The sequence below is a fragment of the Trachurus trachurus genome (genome assembly GCF_905171665.1).
Source record: "Trachurus trachurus genome assembly, chromosome: 11".
In the NCBI taxonomy this organism is placed as follows: Eukaryota; Metazoa; Chordata; class Actinopteri; order Carangiformes; family Carangidae; genus Trachurus; species Trachurus trachurus.
The window spans coordinates 7,913,078-7,931,107 of NC_139904.1; the positions used below are offsets into that span (position 1 = coordinate 7,913,078).

Genomic DNA, 18,030 nt, shown 5'->3' on the forward strand with positions numbered 1-18,030 from the left:
CACTGACTTTGGCGAGGACAAATAAAGAAACGCCATCTCAAAGACATAATTACCGTGTACTTGTATTTTTTTTTTTTCATGCATACAGTATTGAATTCTCTTAGAAAAAAGAAAAACCTGTCGTAAAGTGTAAGTGTCACAATCTTACCGAGTTTGTAGCTTAACTGACTGAGGTAAAGTTGCCTGTTTCCTGAAGTAGAGCAAACATGCCGCCGCCAACGCTGCTGTTGTTGATTTTTCTTTTAAATCTTATTATTTCTTCTTTCTTTTTTTTTTTTGGACGAGGATACAAAAACTGAACCCACGGAGGGGAGAAATAACGACGGCTGACGGCGTCGAAATAACTAAAGCGTCCATGTTTGTCTTTTGAAAAACAGAGTTTGAGTGTAGAGCTGGAGGTTAAAGGAAAATCCACCTTAAAAAAGCAAAACAACACCATTTAATTCATGATTTGTCTTTTTTTGGGTTTCTCTATAACCACCTGTTGTACTTGCACCAGTTCTCTCTCGACCCAGATGTGGCGAGTATGAAGAGATCTTTTTATTTTTATTCATTTATTTCTACATAACTAAAGTAGATCTCATGTTTCAAGCAGCGACAGGTCACTTTATATTTCTCTTTTGTGTTTGTGGCCACGAAGGGCGGAGATGGAGATCAGTCTACTAATTCCTTTGGTGAAGTGACGTGTAAACGATTGCGTGAACAAAAAAAACTGCTGTAAATTTAAAAAAGGTGGCGTGTGAGAGAGCAGGACACGGCGGCTCTGTGATCTGTGAGGTTGTTTTGTGGCGAGGTGTCACAAAAACCTGCTGCTTCTGCTGCTGCAGTCGACTGAACGGGGAAAGAGACTCGATGTGTTGGGTCTGTCCCCACCTGCTGGGTGCAGCGGTGCAGGAGAAGGTGTTTCTATTATTATTCATTCTTCACCAACTGTTAGTTAATTCTCATTAATCTGGATTTTCTGGACTCTGATTGGTCGTTTTTTATTCTTTTTAAAGCACCAGTTGTTTAAATATGAGTTTTTAAGGTGGATTTTCCTCTTTTTTTACTGGAGTTTGTTGTCACGCGTCTTGTTTCACTTCCATTCTGCAGTGATTTTGCGCATTTTTGGAGGTAAATTCAGACTGAAGTGATGATGTCATTGAAACTGAATGGACCCAAACATCCGCAGACATGGAAGTCACCACCACGTTCAACAGAATAGCGTAGTAATAATAATAATAATAATAACAATAATAATAATAATGATAATAGTAGTAGAATGGATTCAGTTTCCATGACGTTAGATGTCGATCAGACTTTAATAAATCACTTGGAAAAAAATACAAAAAAGTTAAAACGTTGATGTGGAATTAATTCCAGCACTCATTTCATTTCATTATCTTTTCTTTTTTTTTTTGATTTAAACAAAATATTATAAACATAATGGCACTAATTTGTCTATTCACAAAAAAACAAACAAAAACAATGTGGTTTTAAAAACCTTTTTGTTTTAGAAGAAGAGCAACATGATTTTCGCAGTTGGGTGTGAGGAGAGGACGTTCGTTCCCTGGAGAAAAAAAGCTGATGGTTCCTCCTTTATTCTGAAAAAAGCTGTTTGAACGGTGAGGAAACCACACGAGGTCTCACCTCTTTAGAAATGTTTTGGATTTTTTTTTTTGTCCTTTATACAAAGTTTACCTTAAAATGTAGATTTGTTTTTCATTTTTTTCTAAGAAAAGCGACACAAAAAGGCCCAAAATAAAAGCCCTGTCATTCTCACCAAAATAAAAGCCTTGTTATTTGTACAGGAGCAGAGCAGGAACTTACTCTGGTGGCGCCACTGTTCGGTGAAGAGGCGTCGTCTTTTTAACGTTGAGTTGGTCCCCACAAGTTCATCATCCGCCAAAACAAACTAGATCCCGACGCTTTTTGTCCTTTTTTTGATTCAGCTCCACCGTCTCAGTGCTTCTCAGCTCCACCAGGACCCAAAGTTCATCTCCAAGGCACAAACTCCCCCCCTCCCCCCTCTGTATTTAGTATCACATGATCCCTCTGAGCTGTGACCTCCTGTCTGAGCTTCCCGCGGCCGTCTTTGGGTCCCGAGCCGCCAGCTGAGAAACACTGATGATGTACGTCGTCCTCCGTGTCGTCTCCGCAGTGGTGGGGGGGGTGGTGGGGGTGGGGGGAGCAACGCTAAGTCTGCGAAGAGGGGAAACGTCAGGTGAGGACGGAGCAGAGTTCAGGATGCTTTTAAAGATCACTCCCTTTATATTGGATCTAATGTTGAATCTTTGAAAAGTAATTTGAAGTCTCCAGCTTGGTTTGGGTAAATGTGACGGGACCTTCTGACATTTTAAAAACTACAGGTGCATCTCAATAAATTAGAATATCATGGAAAAGTTTACTTCAGTAGTTCAAGTCAAATAGTCCTAACGAGTACTGAGTGCTAGCCTGGTTGGCACGACTTTCCAATGTTGATACTCAGCATTGGGTCTGGCCAAGACGTTAAGAGAATCCATTTCTCAAAGCGCATCCTTCAAACCTGGTTTACCCGCCCCCCTCAAATGCCTCAGTCTGCTATTGGTCGAAGCCAGAATAGGCGGTGTCGAAGCTTAAACCAATCACACCGCTCTTTCCTCTGACGTGCTGAGTATCAACCTATCAACATTGGAAAGTCGTGCACTTGAACACGCCTCTACCCAGAGCCGTTGGAGAGGCTCGACGTTGATTGGCTCTCGAAAAAGAGGGTGGAGTTCCCGAAAATTCGGGAGACAGAAATCGAGTTAATAGCACGGTTGGCCAGACTAGAAGTCAGCAGCGCTTTTGCGAGGCGTGACGTCACTAGTGTGGGCGCGACCAGGCTAACTGAGTGCATATCAATTGACATACTTTTCAGAAGGCCAACATTTCCATATGAAAAATGCTTTTTTAAATTGGTCTTTTGTAATTACAGCTGCAACAATTATCGATTTTTAAATTAATCGTCAACTATTTTGATAATCGAATAATTGGAGAAAGAAGAAAAAAAGTCAAAATTCTCAGATTTCATCTTCTTAAATGTGAATATTTCCAGTTTCCTTGTTCCTTTATGACAATAAACTGAGCATCTCTTTGGTTTGTGGACAAAACAAGAGATCTGAGGACGTCATCTTGTGGTTTGGGAAACACTGATTGACATTTTTCAACATTTTATTGACCACACAACTAATCGATTAATCATTTAATTAATTGACAGATTAATCGTTAGTTCCAGCCCTATTCGTAATATTAAATTTTTTTGAGATGCTGAATTTTAGGTCTTCATTAAATGTAACCTATAATCATTACAGTTAAAATAAATTAAATAAAGACATGAAATGTTTCACTCTGTGCATAATGGATCTATATAATATATTAGTTTCACCTATTGAATTGAATTATTGACATAAATAAACTTTTCCATAATAATCTAATTTATTGAGATGCACCTGTAAACCTTGAATCTCATCAATAATCAAAGTAACAATCAGTTGCAGATCGACTCGGGGACTTTCTGAAACTAAACTGTGACCTGAAGATGTTTGAAGCCGATTTTTTCGGGTTCAGATCAGGATTTGTACATCGCCGCCCCTCCCCTCCCCCCGTTTCCCCCTCCCCCCTCACCTGTCTGCTCATGTCTGCTCCTCTGCCTGAGGCTGTGATTGGCCGACACCTTCAGCTTCCTCCTGGATCGTCTCATCCTCCCCCTCCTCCTCCACCACCTCCTCCGCCTCCGCCTCCTCTTCCTCCGCCTCTTCGTCCCCGTGGCTGTCGTCCTCCGAGGCCTCCTCTCCTTGTTCCTTCACCTCCATCTCTCCGTCGCTGTCTCCGTGCTCTTCTTCTTCTCCTTCTTCCTCTGCTGCTGCTGTTGTCGTTGTTGCTGCTGCTGCCACCACCTCCTCTTCTTCCTCTTCCTCCTCCTCCTCCTCTTCCTCCTCGTCCTCGCCCCCCTCGCCCTCCTCTCCCTCGGCCTCCTCCTCGCTGAACGGCTCCTTGCCCTCCTCCACCCTCCGGGCCGTCTCCGAGAACCAGTCCCTCACCTGCTCGTAGCTCATGCTGGACTTGGTCACCAGGTCGTCCAGGTCCTTCTCGCTCAGCGCTCGGTGTTTGAGGTAGTAGTCCTTCAGGAACGACTTGCCGGACTTCACCTGCGGGACGGAGCAGCAGACCGGTCTCAGCGTCACAGTGTCCACATACACTATCGGTTATATACACTTGACACATTTTGTGTTTTATCACAAAACACCAGATACGGTATCTGTCCATTTAATGTCTCTTTGATGGATGACTCACATCTTCTCTTTATATACAGATATTGAATCACTGTATCAGGGTTCCCACTCTTTTCCATCATTTTATTTTTTTTTACAGTCTGACTGACGTGTTATTACACCATACACTAATATGTCCTATCCTACTGTTTTAAATGTGCAGTTTATGACTCTAACTTATCTATAATAAATAAATTGAAAATAAATAATCTCATACATGCTTAGAAATTATGACAAAATTATCATAGAACGACGCAAACATGTTGTTTTTGTTTTTAAACAACGTTGCAAAAGAAAAATCCTCCTCATGCTCGCGGTCCAGGACTGGAAACAATGATCAACTCAAAGTCTCTAGTTTTCTCACTAGGCATTTCTTTGGAACAGGAACTCGAAAAGGGTGTGAAGAAGCCAAACACATCTCTGGTAGCTGATGTCACGATGTGATAAATCATTTTCCAGTCATGGAAAAAAAAAGGCTAAACAATTTTCCAGGTTTTCCAGGACATGTGAGAACCTTGTGTATGTGAGTGGAAGCAGAGAGGAATCCACCGGCCTCAGCCTGAAATAAAAACTAAATACACATATGGGGCATAATGTGCATCTTAAACTCCAACCTCTACTCTTATTACCCACCTGATGTTTGCTCTGTATGACGGACTGAGCAAATTTATGAGTCATTCTATTTGTATTAAAGTAATCGGTTACTCGGTTAGAAAATGACACGACATGCCTAGCTGTAAGAGTCCTGTTCAAACCATCCTGCCTCTCCGTCAATAACATGATCTAAGCCTGACTCTCATCTCGTCCTGCATCAAAAACGGTTCTGGTAAAGACACACATAGACACACACACAGACCTTGATGGCGGTGGCGCCCCCCTGTGGGGAGCGTTTGCAGGGATTTGGCCGGCGCGGTCTCCTGGACCAGCCCCGGAAACGCTTCCTGGACTTCTTCTGGATCTTGGCTCCACCGTTCAGCGCCTCGTCCACCTGAGACAGAAAAAGGGGGGAAACTCAGCAAGCACTCTCCCAGGTCAATCTACGATGGGTGCACAGCTAGAAGTTAAAGGGCCAGCACTCACAAAATGTCCTTTAGGTAGCTTTAATGGAACAGGTGGCAAGGTACAAATGTTTCGACAGTAGCAGTCTTCTTCAGTGTACAAAGACCAGGAAAAGAAGGACGTTTAAAAAATAAAATAAAAGCTTTTTCCAAAATAAAATTTACACAAGTATATCTAAATAACAAAACACAGGTCATATCGCACAGTGAAGTAAAAAAATTCATATGGTAAATAAGAAGAGGAGTATCCAAATTCAGATCATACAGCACGGTAAAATGCATAACGTGTATCTGAAAAAATATATAAGTTAAATCTTACAAGATAAACAGGAGTGATCTCATTCAAGTCATAAAGCACAGTAAAATACATAAAGTGCCTATGCAAAGATATATAGAAAAAGCTTTTATTTTGAAAAGAGCAAGTGACTAGCAGCAGAGAGTATTTAAACGAATAAGACTGCTACTGTCGAAACGTCTGTACCTTGCCACCTGTTCCATTAAAGCTACCTAAAGGACATTTTGTGTGAGTGCTGGCCCTTTAACTTCTTCTACGCCTGAGAGACAGAAACGTCGAGTCAGACTGTGACTCGTCGGTGTCTCGTCAACATCACATGGTTTAGAAAAATAAAATAAAACTCACCTTCCCGCTCTGGTAGAGGTAGTACCACTTCAGGTTGCTGTTCTTGCAGGCGTAGCGAGTGTCTCCGAACCAGTTGACGACGTACGTCCTGGGCAGGCCGCTGTCCTCCGCCATCTGGTCGTACTCCTCCGACGTCGGCCACTGCGTGCGGACGAACGCCTTCTTCAGGATGTGGAGCTGCTCCGGCGTCTTCTTCACTGCCTTCCTGCTGGCGGGGGGAGTGGTCTGCCTCTCCTGACCACCGGCCGTCTTCCCCCTCTCGCCGTCCGCCTCCGCCTCGGCCTCTCTCGCCTGTAGAGATGTCACCATACCAGAATTTCAGTATCGATACAAATACCTGTGAATTTCCACGATTCTCGATACTACGTAATTCGATACCACGATTACAAAAAAAACACAAAAAACAGAACCCATGTACTTTTAAATTCACTACTTTATCGAAAACTATTTCAAACTGTCAAGTATTTAACATCACTGTGCTTCAACATCTTTTTTGTACAGAATTTAATAGTCGACCAAAAAATCATTAGCAAACCAAAATTTCATTGGTCGATTGGTCGCAGGAAAAAAAACAAAAAAACATTTGGAGACGTGTCTTGTCAAAATTAAGTCAAAATCAATATGACTGAACTGTATATGAAAGATTATAGGGCTTTTAATTTGAAGGGCCAGATACAGGAAGTCGTGACACTCACTCGCTGTCAGTTTTTTTGTTGTAATAATAATAATAATTTGTAATAACTGTAAAACCCGACCGGCTTGTTTTCTCGGATTCTCGGACCCAACACGGCCGGACTCACGCGCATTAATTCTCAAAACCAACCACGGGCAAAAAAAAAAAATGTGCGTGTGTGACCCCCGTCAGTTCCGCCAAGAATCAACACGGCTCGCAGAGGGAAAAGTTGTATATATGCGGTTTTGACGGTACCAGAAAAAAGTAAGTATCGATTTATTTTTTTTGTATCGGCATGGAATTGGTACCGAAGTATTGGTTCTTGTGACAAGTTGCCCAACTCACCTGCGCGGCTAAAGCCATTTTCCGCCTCTCGGTGAACCAGGCGTCGACCTCGCGCCGCGTCAGCTTCGTCTCCGTCCGCAGCCGGCTCAGCTCCTCGTCCGAGGGCGTGTCCGACTTCTGGAAGCTGGCCTCCAGGATGAACAGCTGCTCCGGAGTCTTCTCCTTGAACTTCTGCGGCGTGAAGTCGGGGAAGGCGTGGCGGAACTTGACGCGCGGGTCGCTGGGCGGCCCGGACGACCCCGGGGCGTTGGCGGAGGTCGGGGAGGAGTCGCTGGCGTCGTCGCTGGAGTCGATGACGATGGTGGTGGCGGCGATGTTGTCGCTGTTGTTGCCGTCGTTCAGGCTTCCGCTGTTGTTCCTCCCGACTCTGCCGCCGCCGCCACCGCCGCCACCGGACACCGGCGCTCTACCGGGCGGGGTTTCGCTCAGCAACACGCCGTGGTGATCCTTCGAGTTCCTCTGGTTGTAGCGCGTGTCGCTGAACCACTTCTTTATCGCTCGTTTGGAGAGTCTGGTGACCTGCATGAGCCGGGAGATCTCGGCCTCGGTGGCGAACTGCCGGCGGCCGTAGCTCGCCTTCAGCTCCGCCAGCTGCTCCTTGGACTTCTTCGGTTTCGACCCCGACGCGTCCAGACCGAGCGCCGCGCCGCCCGACATCTCGGTCTTCGATTCCGACGTCGACGGTTCGGCGGCTCTGGGCTGGTTGCCGGGGACGCCGGCGACCGTCAGGGTGATGGGCGAGGCGACCGGCATGGTGCCGCCGTTGCCCGCCACCTGGGTGAGGACGAGGCCCGGCTGGCCGACGATCTGACACGTCTGGAAGATCGACTGAAGGCCGTTGGTGGCGGCGGCGATGTTGGCGGGGATGACGGTGATGGTCTGAGGGACGGTCTGCACCGTGCCGTTGAACTTTTTCCTCCTCGCTTCCTCCACCTGCAGAACGGAGCAACAAACTGTTTTAAATTTACTAGTGGTGAGATTTATCTTAAGTGGAAAAAAAGACGAACAAATCAAGCACTTGACACCAAAAACAAAAAACTAATCCTTTGAGTTCTCTGAATTTTTTACACAAAGACACAACTACTTGAAAACTAAAGACACAACAAAACCATAACCATGAGTACTGAAAACATTTTGGCGAGGACAGGGCGATGAAATACAGTGAAATAAGTGACACTTGAAAAGGTCACATAATCAGTGAGGAGGTCTCTACATTACAGAGAGTCTATAAAAATTAATTTTATGAAGTGAGTTGATGAAGGTCTCAGACTGAGCCAACATCCGGCTGCTCCGCTCCACCGAGCTGCAGTCAATAAAACACAGTTGCTGCTGCATCAGACAAAATAAAACCCAGTCACTTCATGATGTGATCGACTCTCGAGGCGTCGAAGGAGCCGTTAGCTGTTGCTATACAGCTAACTCATATTTTATGCTCTATTTTAGTCTAGTTTTTATTTTATTGTATTTCTTTTTCTTGCTTTTAATTGTCCAATTTTTCCTATTTTGGGTTTTATTTTTTATGTAAAGCACATTGAGTTGCCCCTTGGTATGAAATGTGCTATATACTGTAAATAAGTTGCCCTGCCTAACATTAGTGCTAGCAGCTGTTTGCCTGCCAGTCTAACTGAGAGCTCCCATTGTTATGTTTACTGTCTAAGGTTATAACACGTTTATTTAGCAGCGCTTCTTCTTCAGAGCAGCCTGGATGCTACAGTGACTCGGTATCGGAAAAGTAACACAGGGCTAGCTAGTTAGCACGCTAACTTCAGCTGAAGAAAAAGGGTAGCTTTCCACCTCTGGAGACAACTCATGGTGAGTAAAGGAATGAAATTGGAGACCGAACTCGCCACATTTCTTCTACACGTAAGTGATGGTTTAATAAATGACATAACTTGTTACGAGGGAGAATGGAGGCTCTCTGCCTTCTACGTAGCTTCTCTTGAAAAACAACTTTGCAAGATCAGAAACTACACAAATATTCATGTCGTAACACTCTGTATATGATATATAACAGTATGTGCCACTCTACTGATTGATTTCTCACCGGCTTTGTGTAAACAAATGGACATGGCCGAGAGGAGGGTTAGCAAAACAGATGAAGAGCAACTGGACTTGCATACTTCCTCTTTAAGACTCTGGTCAAGGTCCTATATTTCTGAATGCAGTCTGATGCGTGTCTGATGTCTGATTAAATCAATGTTGTCTGAATATGGATAAGTGGTATTATTAAATGTGAGGACAAAGCAATTAAATGATTAATTGAAGTTTTAACTTTTAGTCTGATATCACTGCCTGAAGGCAGCGCGCCTCTGGCTGTGATTTATTTTATTTTTTTGGCACAAAGTGGAGAAAATGTGAAGTGAAACAGCGTTGTGATGTTCACGGTAATTAGACAAGCGTCATGTGAGGGACCAATGTGTGAACCGGTTGTGGATGATGTGGGTGTCGTGTGAAAAGCACCCACCTCCTCTGGCGTCCAGCTGACTCCGTGTTTGAGTCTCTGAGCAGAAAACCAAACCTTAATCTGCTCCTCGCTGAACTTGGTCTGTGACGACAGGCCCATGATCTCCGACACCGAGGGATAAGGAAACCTGTGACACAGAGTCAGAGTTTGACTAACAGATTCCTACAGACTGAGCTGTTCAATAAGAAAACGGGAACAACAGAGCGTTATCATGAGTGCAAATACACAACAACCAGAAAACTGTACAGAAAAAAAAAACACATATCCCTGGAGTCTCAGTTTTAATTAGCTCTTTGTTCGGTTTTTATTTGCAGCTTAGTGTAAGATATGACGGGGCTATAAAACAGATTTTATTACAAAATGATTAAAAACCACATGACTGAGGCTGAAACCAGTGATTGTTTCCATTGTTGGTTCATCATCTTGTTGTTTTCTTAATCATCTGACTAATCATTCAGTTATAAAATGTGAGGAAGCAGTGCGTTTCTTGTTTGGGATTAAACACAAACCATCGCTTCACCATCACCATCACTTCCCCCAGAGCCCTGTCAGTGAAAAGCATCAAGCCCTCACGTCTGAAAAAGTGGAACCAGTAAATCTTTGCATTAAAAGATAATGAGCGAGTCAATGAATGGGTTAATGACGTGATGAAACCCAACGTCAAGAGGTGCAACCAGTACTTTTTGTGATTTCTGACATTATTTAGAAGAACAGGGGTGTTTTTAGGATCAGTCCTGCTCAGTGCTGCCAAAATGCATCAACATTTAAATATAGAAACAGAAAAAAAAAATCTATTTCAAATAAATGTTTTCAGAAGAAAATATATTTTCTATAAGTACACTTAAGTCCACTGTAGGTGGATCAAATATTGAATATTGATCCTTCGTTTGTGGTCACACCATTTGACATTTGCAGGGGCATTCAGTCTTGCCATTGTTTAAAAATGGTTCAAATGTCTTTTCAAAAACATGTAACCCACTACAAAATGTACATTTTAACAAATCTGATGCTTTTAAAGCAGAAGTAAGCGACAGCAATCACTTATAGAGAGTGTTTGGTCTGAAACACGGGTCTGTCAGTCACTCTGCTCTGCTGTAAGCCGAGGAGAAAACTTTCCTTGTATCCTACAACCTTTATCCAATGAGGAGAGAGAACGGCGTAAAGGGGCGGTCCTCTCTGTGTGTGCAGCCAAGGGACGTGCACGTGAATGTGGTGACGTAGGGACGAGGGCGGGGACTGCTAACTCCATCGGCTGACAGGAAGTTAGCCAAAACGACCGGATCGCTTACTTCTGCTTTAAAGATATTTTTGAATTGCTCATCTTGCTAACCTTCATTTGTTTCTGACCCTAATACTGATCCACTGATCAATTAATACTTGATCAGTGTATAAGCCACACGAAAATGATCCACCCTGCCTGATACAGTTAGACATGCCACGTCGGCCATTTTTAAATACAGATTAAAAGCGTATCTTTTTTCGACAGCGTTTTGTTGAGTTGTGTGTGTGCGAATGTGCAAGTTTAAGTGTGTGTATGGTGAAGATGGCTCCATACATGTCATTATTAACTTGCACTTTCACTTTGATTGGTTTTTTATTGTAACTATTTTGTATACCTGTTGTGAAGTACATTGAGTGTGCCTTGTACATGAAATGCACTTTGTAAATAAAGTTTACGTCATAATCATAGTCATAATCGCCTGCAGGTTGAGCTTCTCTCAACTTCAAATCAGCGCTCTGGTCGCTCTCATCGCACCGCTCGCTCATGATGACGCTTTTGGTGTGAATGCACAGCTGGACACGCCGTTAATAAAGTTGTGTCAGTGTGTGAGGACCGGTCAAACTGTCTTCAGTCTGTGAGTGAGTGTGTATAACTGTAACTGGTCCTCACAAAGACAGATCCACACACACACACACACACAATCCGCTGCTCAGTGAGGCGAGACTAAACGATCGAGGTGGTGATCATTAGATTAAAGTGATGTGCAACCTGCGACAAAAATTTACATTCAGTGCTCGGCTCCCACGGAGTTGGTGCAGATGCAGATAATGGTGATGGAGGCCGGTTAATGTAATTCAGGTTAGTCTGTTTCCTTCCTAGTTAGATTTGTTCTGTTGAAGTTAAAGCAGATATCAGTGGAATGTTTTTGTTAATATAAGTCCTAAATAGTCCTATTTTCCGTCAGCAATCACTTACATGAAGTATTTCAGCCTAAACACGAGTCTCTCCGTCACTCTGCTCTGCTGTAACCCGAGGAGAAAATTTTCCTTGTGGGATACAAGTGTTATCCAATGAGGAGAGAGAACGGCATGAAGGGCTGTGTGTGCAGCCAAGGGATGCGCGTGAATGTGGTGACGTAGCACGAGGACCAATTGATGCCTGACAAGGGCGGGGGCTGCTAACTCATGGTGCGTTCAAAGAAACTCGTACTTTGTGTTTTTCCTTCCTGTGAAGTCATACCAGTTCGATCTGGTACGAGTTCACGGGTCGGAAGTTACGAGTGGCCGTTATAGGGAACTTTCACAGACAACAGGATGGTAAAAACACGAGCTACGGGTTACCTGGAACGCTACCAAGTCGTAGTTGTGACTTGAAGCTGTAACTTACGGTTTCAAAAGCCTGCCTTGAACGCAGCATTAGCCGAAACGGCCGTGAAGCTGATATCTGCTTTAAATCATCCTCGTTCTCACAGTGTATAAGTGATGAGGTCTGGGCTGGATGTGTCTGGAGTCGGGTTCAGCTCCAAAAACAATGGATCCTACTGTCTGTCTGTCAAACTCGGCACCTGCAGTTTGTTGTGATTCAGACTCTTTCTTACTTATTTCATCATATTACACTGATTTCCTGCTGCTTCATGTTCAGGTCCGGTCTTGCAAACTTGCAGAACAAAATGAAACCTGATGTCAGTCACTGCTCCGTTAATATGTAGTGACCGTTTTCACGAGTAAGAAAACAACAAACAGGCAAGTGTAAGTGTGTTTACAGAAAAGTCATGGTTCAGCATCTCACTCTAGAACTCAGCTGCTGAAGCTTATCCCAAAGGCCGTTAGAGTTAATGACTCTATTTTGTGATGTTCTATATTTTTCCTTCTTCAAACCTCATGAAAAAACCAAAACCAGCACTGACTCCTGTCTCCTCTACCAACTGTTACCTGTGTGTGATGTATGTATTAGGGGTGCCGAAAATAATCGTTTCAAAGATGCATCGAGATTCTTAATGGGGCGATTCCGAATTGGTGCATTTACGTCACATAATCAATTATTATTCAAGTTTGATATACAGAGACAGTGATTTGTTTCATTTTAAAAGCACAATGCCAATATTTACGTTTTGTTTTTGAGAAATTAACAAGTGCACCTTTAAGTAGGCCTTTTCTTTTCTTTGTGTGTTCAAACTCCAAGGAAGCTACTGTATTGTGGAAATGCATTAAAATGATGTTTGCCATTTAATTTTATAGAAAGTTATCATATTTTATATTTATGTTAATTAATGAAAAAGCCATGTGTGGCAACATAGAAAATTGAGGATGTGATGCATCGAAATGCATCGAGATGCATTGTATAATCTAGGGGTGGGCGAGTACTGATATCAGGTATCGGGCCTTATTTCAAAGTATCCCATACCAGCCGCAGATCCTCAAAGAGAAAAAAAAAAGTTTATTTTGTTCCTTTAAACAAATACCAAGGTTTCCGCTATGCACATCAATGCAGCAGTGGCCCAACGCTCCCTATTTATTACCGCTGCTTAATAGTGAAGATGCACAACACTAATATCTAATATCTAATATCCGACTGCTCTTTGTCATTGAAACTATGAAACCAACATGGCCGCACTGGGTCGTCCACCCAGGTGTTGTTACCTGTTGTAGGCGCTGACCAGCAGGACGTTGTTGTCCATGGCGGTGTTGTAGGTGGGGATGCTGCTGATGGGGATGAGGAGCTGTGTCTGAGTCTGAGCGCTGGTCTGCTGGTTCTGCAGCGCCGACAGAACCTGCGCCAGCGTCCCCGGGGGCAGCACGGCGCCGCCGCCGGAGCCGCTTTTAATCTGCAACACGTTGGGGCTGTTGACCACGATGCTCTGCGGGACGGCCTGGACGTGCAGCGGCGTGGAGACGGGGATGAGGCGAGGGGCGACGGCGGCCGGCGTCATCGGGGCGGGCGACAGCGTGGGCGGCTCCTTGTTCTCGTCGTCCTCGTCGTCGCTTTCCACCTTGATGATGTCGTCGATGGCCATCTTGTGCGCGGCGGCGGCGAACTTCTTGGGCTCCATTCTGCTCTTGATCCTCATGATGGGCGTCTTGCTGAGGGCGATGCTCTTGCGGGACGTCTCCTCCGCGTCCTCGTCCTCCACTTTGACGAAGCTGCCGTCGAAGGTGAGGTCGTTGACCGTCTGCTGGAAGATGGTCTCGTTGTTTCGCTTCACCATCGTCCGTGTGAAGTTTTCCTCACCTGGGTGGAGGCGAGCGTTGTGCGCCAGCAGTGTGTCATAACTGTGGGAGGAGAACTGTGCGTTAATAACTCTTTTATTAGACATAACTTAAAGGGATAGTTCAACATTTTGGCAAATTGGCCCATTGCCATAATCGCTATAGTCATAGCAGTAGGTTCGTTACCTTTAATTGTCGGTGTAAGCTATTTTTAGAACGGAGGAGCGGAGCGGCAGGCTGCTCAGAGCTATGCTACGGAGGCTAATGGGATTTCTTGGTTTCCCTCATCAAACTCATCAAATACACAACCCAACAACTCCAAAAGGCTGTCGTGGACAAGTTGTGAGCTGCACAATCACCACGCTATGAGATAATAATGGAACGTTACGAAACTGAGCCGTTTTCGAGGTAAATAAAGGGTAAATACAGAGTCTGCTTGCTGAAAAACTGTCCCTGAACGCAACGCGCATCAGCGGTTTTGCATGAATTTACCTCTAAAACAGCTCCGTCTCGTAACGTTCCATTATTATCTCATAGCGTGGTGATTGTGCAGCTCACAACTTGTCCACCACAGCCTTTTGGAGTTGTTGGGTTGTGTATTTGATGAGTTTGATGAGGAAAACCAAGAAATTCCCTTAGCCTCCATAGCATAGCCCTGAGCAGCCTGCCGCTCCGCTCCTCCGTTCTAAAAATAGCTTACACCGACAATTAAAGGTAACGAACCTACTGCTATGACTATAGCGATTATGGCAATGGGCCAATTTGCCAAAATGTTGAACTATCCCTTTAAGTAAAGACTTTCATCTGTGTTACTGTGATACAGGTGAATGTAAATGGATATTTTTGACTAATTAATTAATTGTTTTTAAACTATACAATGATACAAATGTTGACAATGATCATAGAGCAAAAGTTCTTAAAGGGGAACTATGCAAGTCCGGTCGCTTTTCCAATGTTTTGCTAACCCTCCTCCCGGCCATGTGCATTTGTTTTCAACAAAGTCGGCGAGAAATCAATCCATGGAGCGGTGGATCATGTTATTTATCATATACGTGTTACAATGTGTATATTTGTGTCGTCTTATCCGTCATAAACAAGAGATTATGGGTTACAGGGTGCGTTTGTGTTGCAGTGCCGCCGAGACGAGAGCTGGGACACCGGGTCGGATCTTGCAAGGTTGGTTTTCAGCCAAGAGATGCTAGGCTACAAGTCACTTACGTAACCATGACATTAAAAAGGAACTATGCAGGATTTGTAGCTTAACTATGCTACATTTTAACCTTAATTAAACAGCTTTAGAATAATTGTGATGGTTTAATTAATGGCTTAACCTGTTAAGAGGGACTATGGATGCTCTCTGAAAAAACAACCTTGCAAGATGTGCAACGTAACACAAAAAGTGTCCCTTAACCCGTAATCTCTGGTTTATCACAGATTAAACTACACAAATATACACGTCGTAACATCGTCTATGATATATAACGTTATCTACCGCTCTGTTGATTATTTTCTCGCCAGCTTCACTGTAAACAAATGCACATGGCCAGGAAGAGGATTAGCAAAACAGCAGAAAAGCGACAGGACTTACATAGTTCCTCTTTAAGGTAAAAATATAGCATAGTTGAGGTAAAAATCCTGCATAGTTAATTCACGTTGAAATGAACCAGCATTATCCTCCTTTGTGAATAACTTCACTTTCACACACACAGGATGTAAACCTGAGTCATCTACCTCTTTGTGTGGTAGTCACACTCCATGCAGACGTAGGAGGTGTTGATGACGACGTCGGGATGCTCCGTGTCCACGTGCATGGTGAACAGGTTGAGCTCCGACGTCTGGAAGCTGCAGTACTTGCACTCGTATCCTCCCTCCGCCATGTTAGAGTCCAGGTAGTGGTCCGGCACCTGCCTGACGTCGGCCTCCTCGCCCCCCCGCTCCTCCGACAGGCCGCCGGCCTCGGAGGAGACGGTCATCACGCCGTTGCTGTCCTCCAGCTCCGCCTCGTCCATGATGTCCTCCATCTCCTGATCCGAGTCGACATTTTCTCGGGGGGGGACCATGCAGGGGGTGGTGGATTTCCTCCTGCTCGCCATCCTGAGGTTCAGTGAGCGCTGCGTCCGGCTGAGTATTTGAGCTGTCTCAGTTCAAGTCGTCCTGTTGTGGCTCCATAAAGAAGGATATCGTCTGTCGAAAGTCTTCCTCTGTTATCCTCAATTCCTGAAGATGAAAAAAGTCAAGTATTAACAACAATTACAGTATAACACTCAAATGTTACAGGTTTATACTCTTGTTTTATAAAAGTTGCAATAATTGCTTTATTAGTTAATCGATGAAAGATGAATCTGTAACTATTTTGGTGACTGATTAAATATTTCAGCCATTTTAAAGCAATTTTTAAGTATATTTATTGTATTTTTAGCAATTGGTAGAACACAAAAACTTTCCAAAACTCTCCATTTTCTAATCAAACTGAGCGGGCCTATTCGGTGCAGAACAAGGGGCCCAAAGAGGTCAGGAGACCTAGCGACAAAGAGATGCCGAACAATAACATGGACATCTGGGGGGGTCATACAAAGCAGCATTTTTATCTAAATGAGCACTTTATCAGCCTAATATATTATGTATTGTAAAGATTTAATGTAAGTTTTTGTTGACCTGTCTTATGTCTTATTCGTGTCATGATTGTTAATGTAAGTTTTAGATTTAGGCTGATGATTTCTGTGTATTGTAAAGATTTAATGTAAGTTTTTAATGTAAGACTTGTCTTATTGTCTTATTCATGTCATGATTGTGAATGTATGTTTTAGATTTAGGATGATGATCTATATGTATTGTATAGATTTAATGTAAGTTCTTGCTGACTTGTCTTATCCATGTCATGATTGTGAGTGTATGTTTTAGAGTTAGGATGCTGATTGTATTGTATAGATTTAATGCAAGTTTTTGTTGACTTGTCTCATTCATGTAAATGCACGTTTTAAATGCACTGTTTTTAAAAACGTGGACCTAAGTAAGACAAAGTATAACTAGCGGTGCTTTAGTTTAGATGCACAGCTAATAGGGATCCCCACAAAAAAACAAAATAAACAAACGAACAGTCGTCCTAGCTAACAACACTAGCTAGCTAGCTGGCTGTCTGAACAACGGTGGCTGTAACGGGTCAATTCTCCACAAGTGGCCGGGGCAGGGGCTCTCCAGTCCGGGGCTGGAGGTGGTGGAGGTGAAGGGGGGGCGGCTGCAGCAGCACAGGCACCACCGACAGTCAGCCAGCCAACCAACCAGCCAGCCAGCCAGCCCCCCACCCACTCCCACTCCCACTGCCCTACCTGGCGGCCCCCGCTGTGTGAGTTTACCTGGCGAATCGGCTGCTCCCGTTTCCCAACATCTTGCTGCAACAAACAGTTAGCTAGCAGTTAGCTAACTAGCTAACTAACGGCTAGCGGCTGTAGCAGTGTAGCATCTCTGCTGCTCGGCTCTGTTGATGCGCAGTCTTCCGCCTTTTACCCAAATACACCGACCGAGCACCCATCTGCTTCAGCCAGCCGCACACACACACACATACACACACACTCTCTCTCTCACACACACACAGAACCAACCAGCCACCCGACCCCCTCCAACGGCCGTGGGGAGGGGGAGAAACGAAACGACCCGTGTAGCTCCCGTTAGCTCCGGTTGCGGCCAAGCGTCGGCACCACGACGCGCATCGTGTTGAGTCCGCTGACTTGTTAATAAAAGGGACAGTTTAGTGAAAAAGGCACCACCGACAGTTCAACGAATATGACGATGGCCATTTTTTTATACCGCCGTTTACAAGCAAGCGACGGCTGAGAAATGGATCCGGTTTGAGCTTTTCAAAATAAAAGCTTCACCTGCAAGGGAAACAGTCACAAGTATGGGGGTAGTAGTGATGATGACATTGTAAAGTAATAATGCTAGTTATTTTTGACTGATACGGTGCAGGGAAAGGTACAATATTCATATCAGGGCTCCAGACTAACATTTTTTACTTGGAGCGGAGCACTGTGGCTCCTAAACCTACAATTTTAGGAGTGCAAGCAGAAAATTATAGGGTGCACACATAGGGTGCACACTGTAAATGGACTTGCAAAGTAAAATATCCACATTTCCTTTTCCTTCCATTCATGATT

At 44.2% G+C, this 18,030-nt stretch overlaps 1 protein-coding gene across 1 annotated transcript; it reads right to left on the reverse strand.

Moving 5' to 3' along the window:
- Positions 1 to 1,577: 1,577 nt before the first annotated feature.
- Positions 1,578 to 17,682, reverse strand: LOC310994128 (zinc fingers and homeoboxes protein 1-like). The gene is made up of 9 exons (XM_083982713.1): positions 17,233 to 17,682; positions 15,611 to 16,096; positions 13,313 to 13,942; positions 9,452 to 9,578; positions 6,988 to 7,920; positions 5,970 to 6,260; positions 5,128 to 5,259; positions 3,625 to 4,148; positions 1,578 to 2,181 (listed from the first exon to the last, which is right to left on the reverse strand). Exons 2-8 carry the CDS (start codon positions 15,970 to 15,972, stop codon positions 3,633 to 3,635), a joined length of 2,991 nt encoding a protein of 996 aa, XP_083838839.1. The 5' UTR covers positions 15,973 to 16,096; positions 17,233 to 17,682; the 3' UTR covers positions 1,578 to 2,181; positions 3,625 to 3,632.
- Between the last annotated feature and the right edge of the window lie 348 nt (positions 17,683 to 18,030).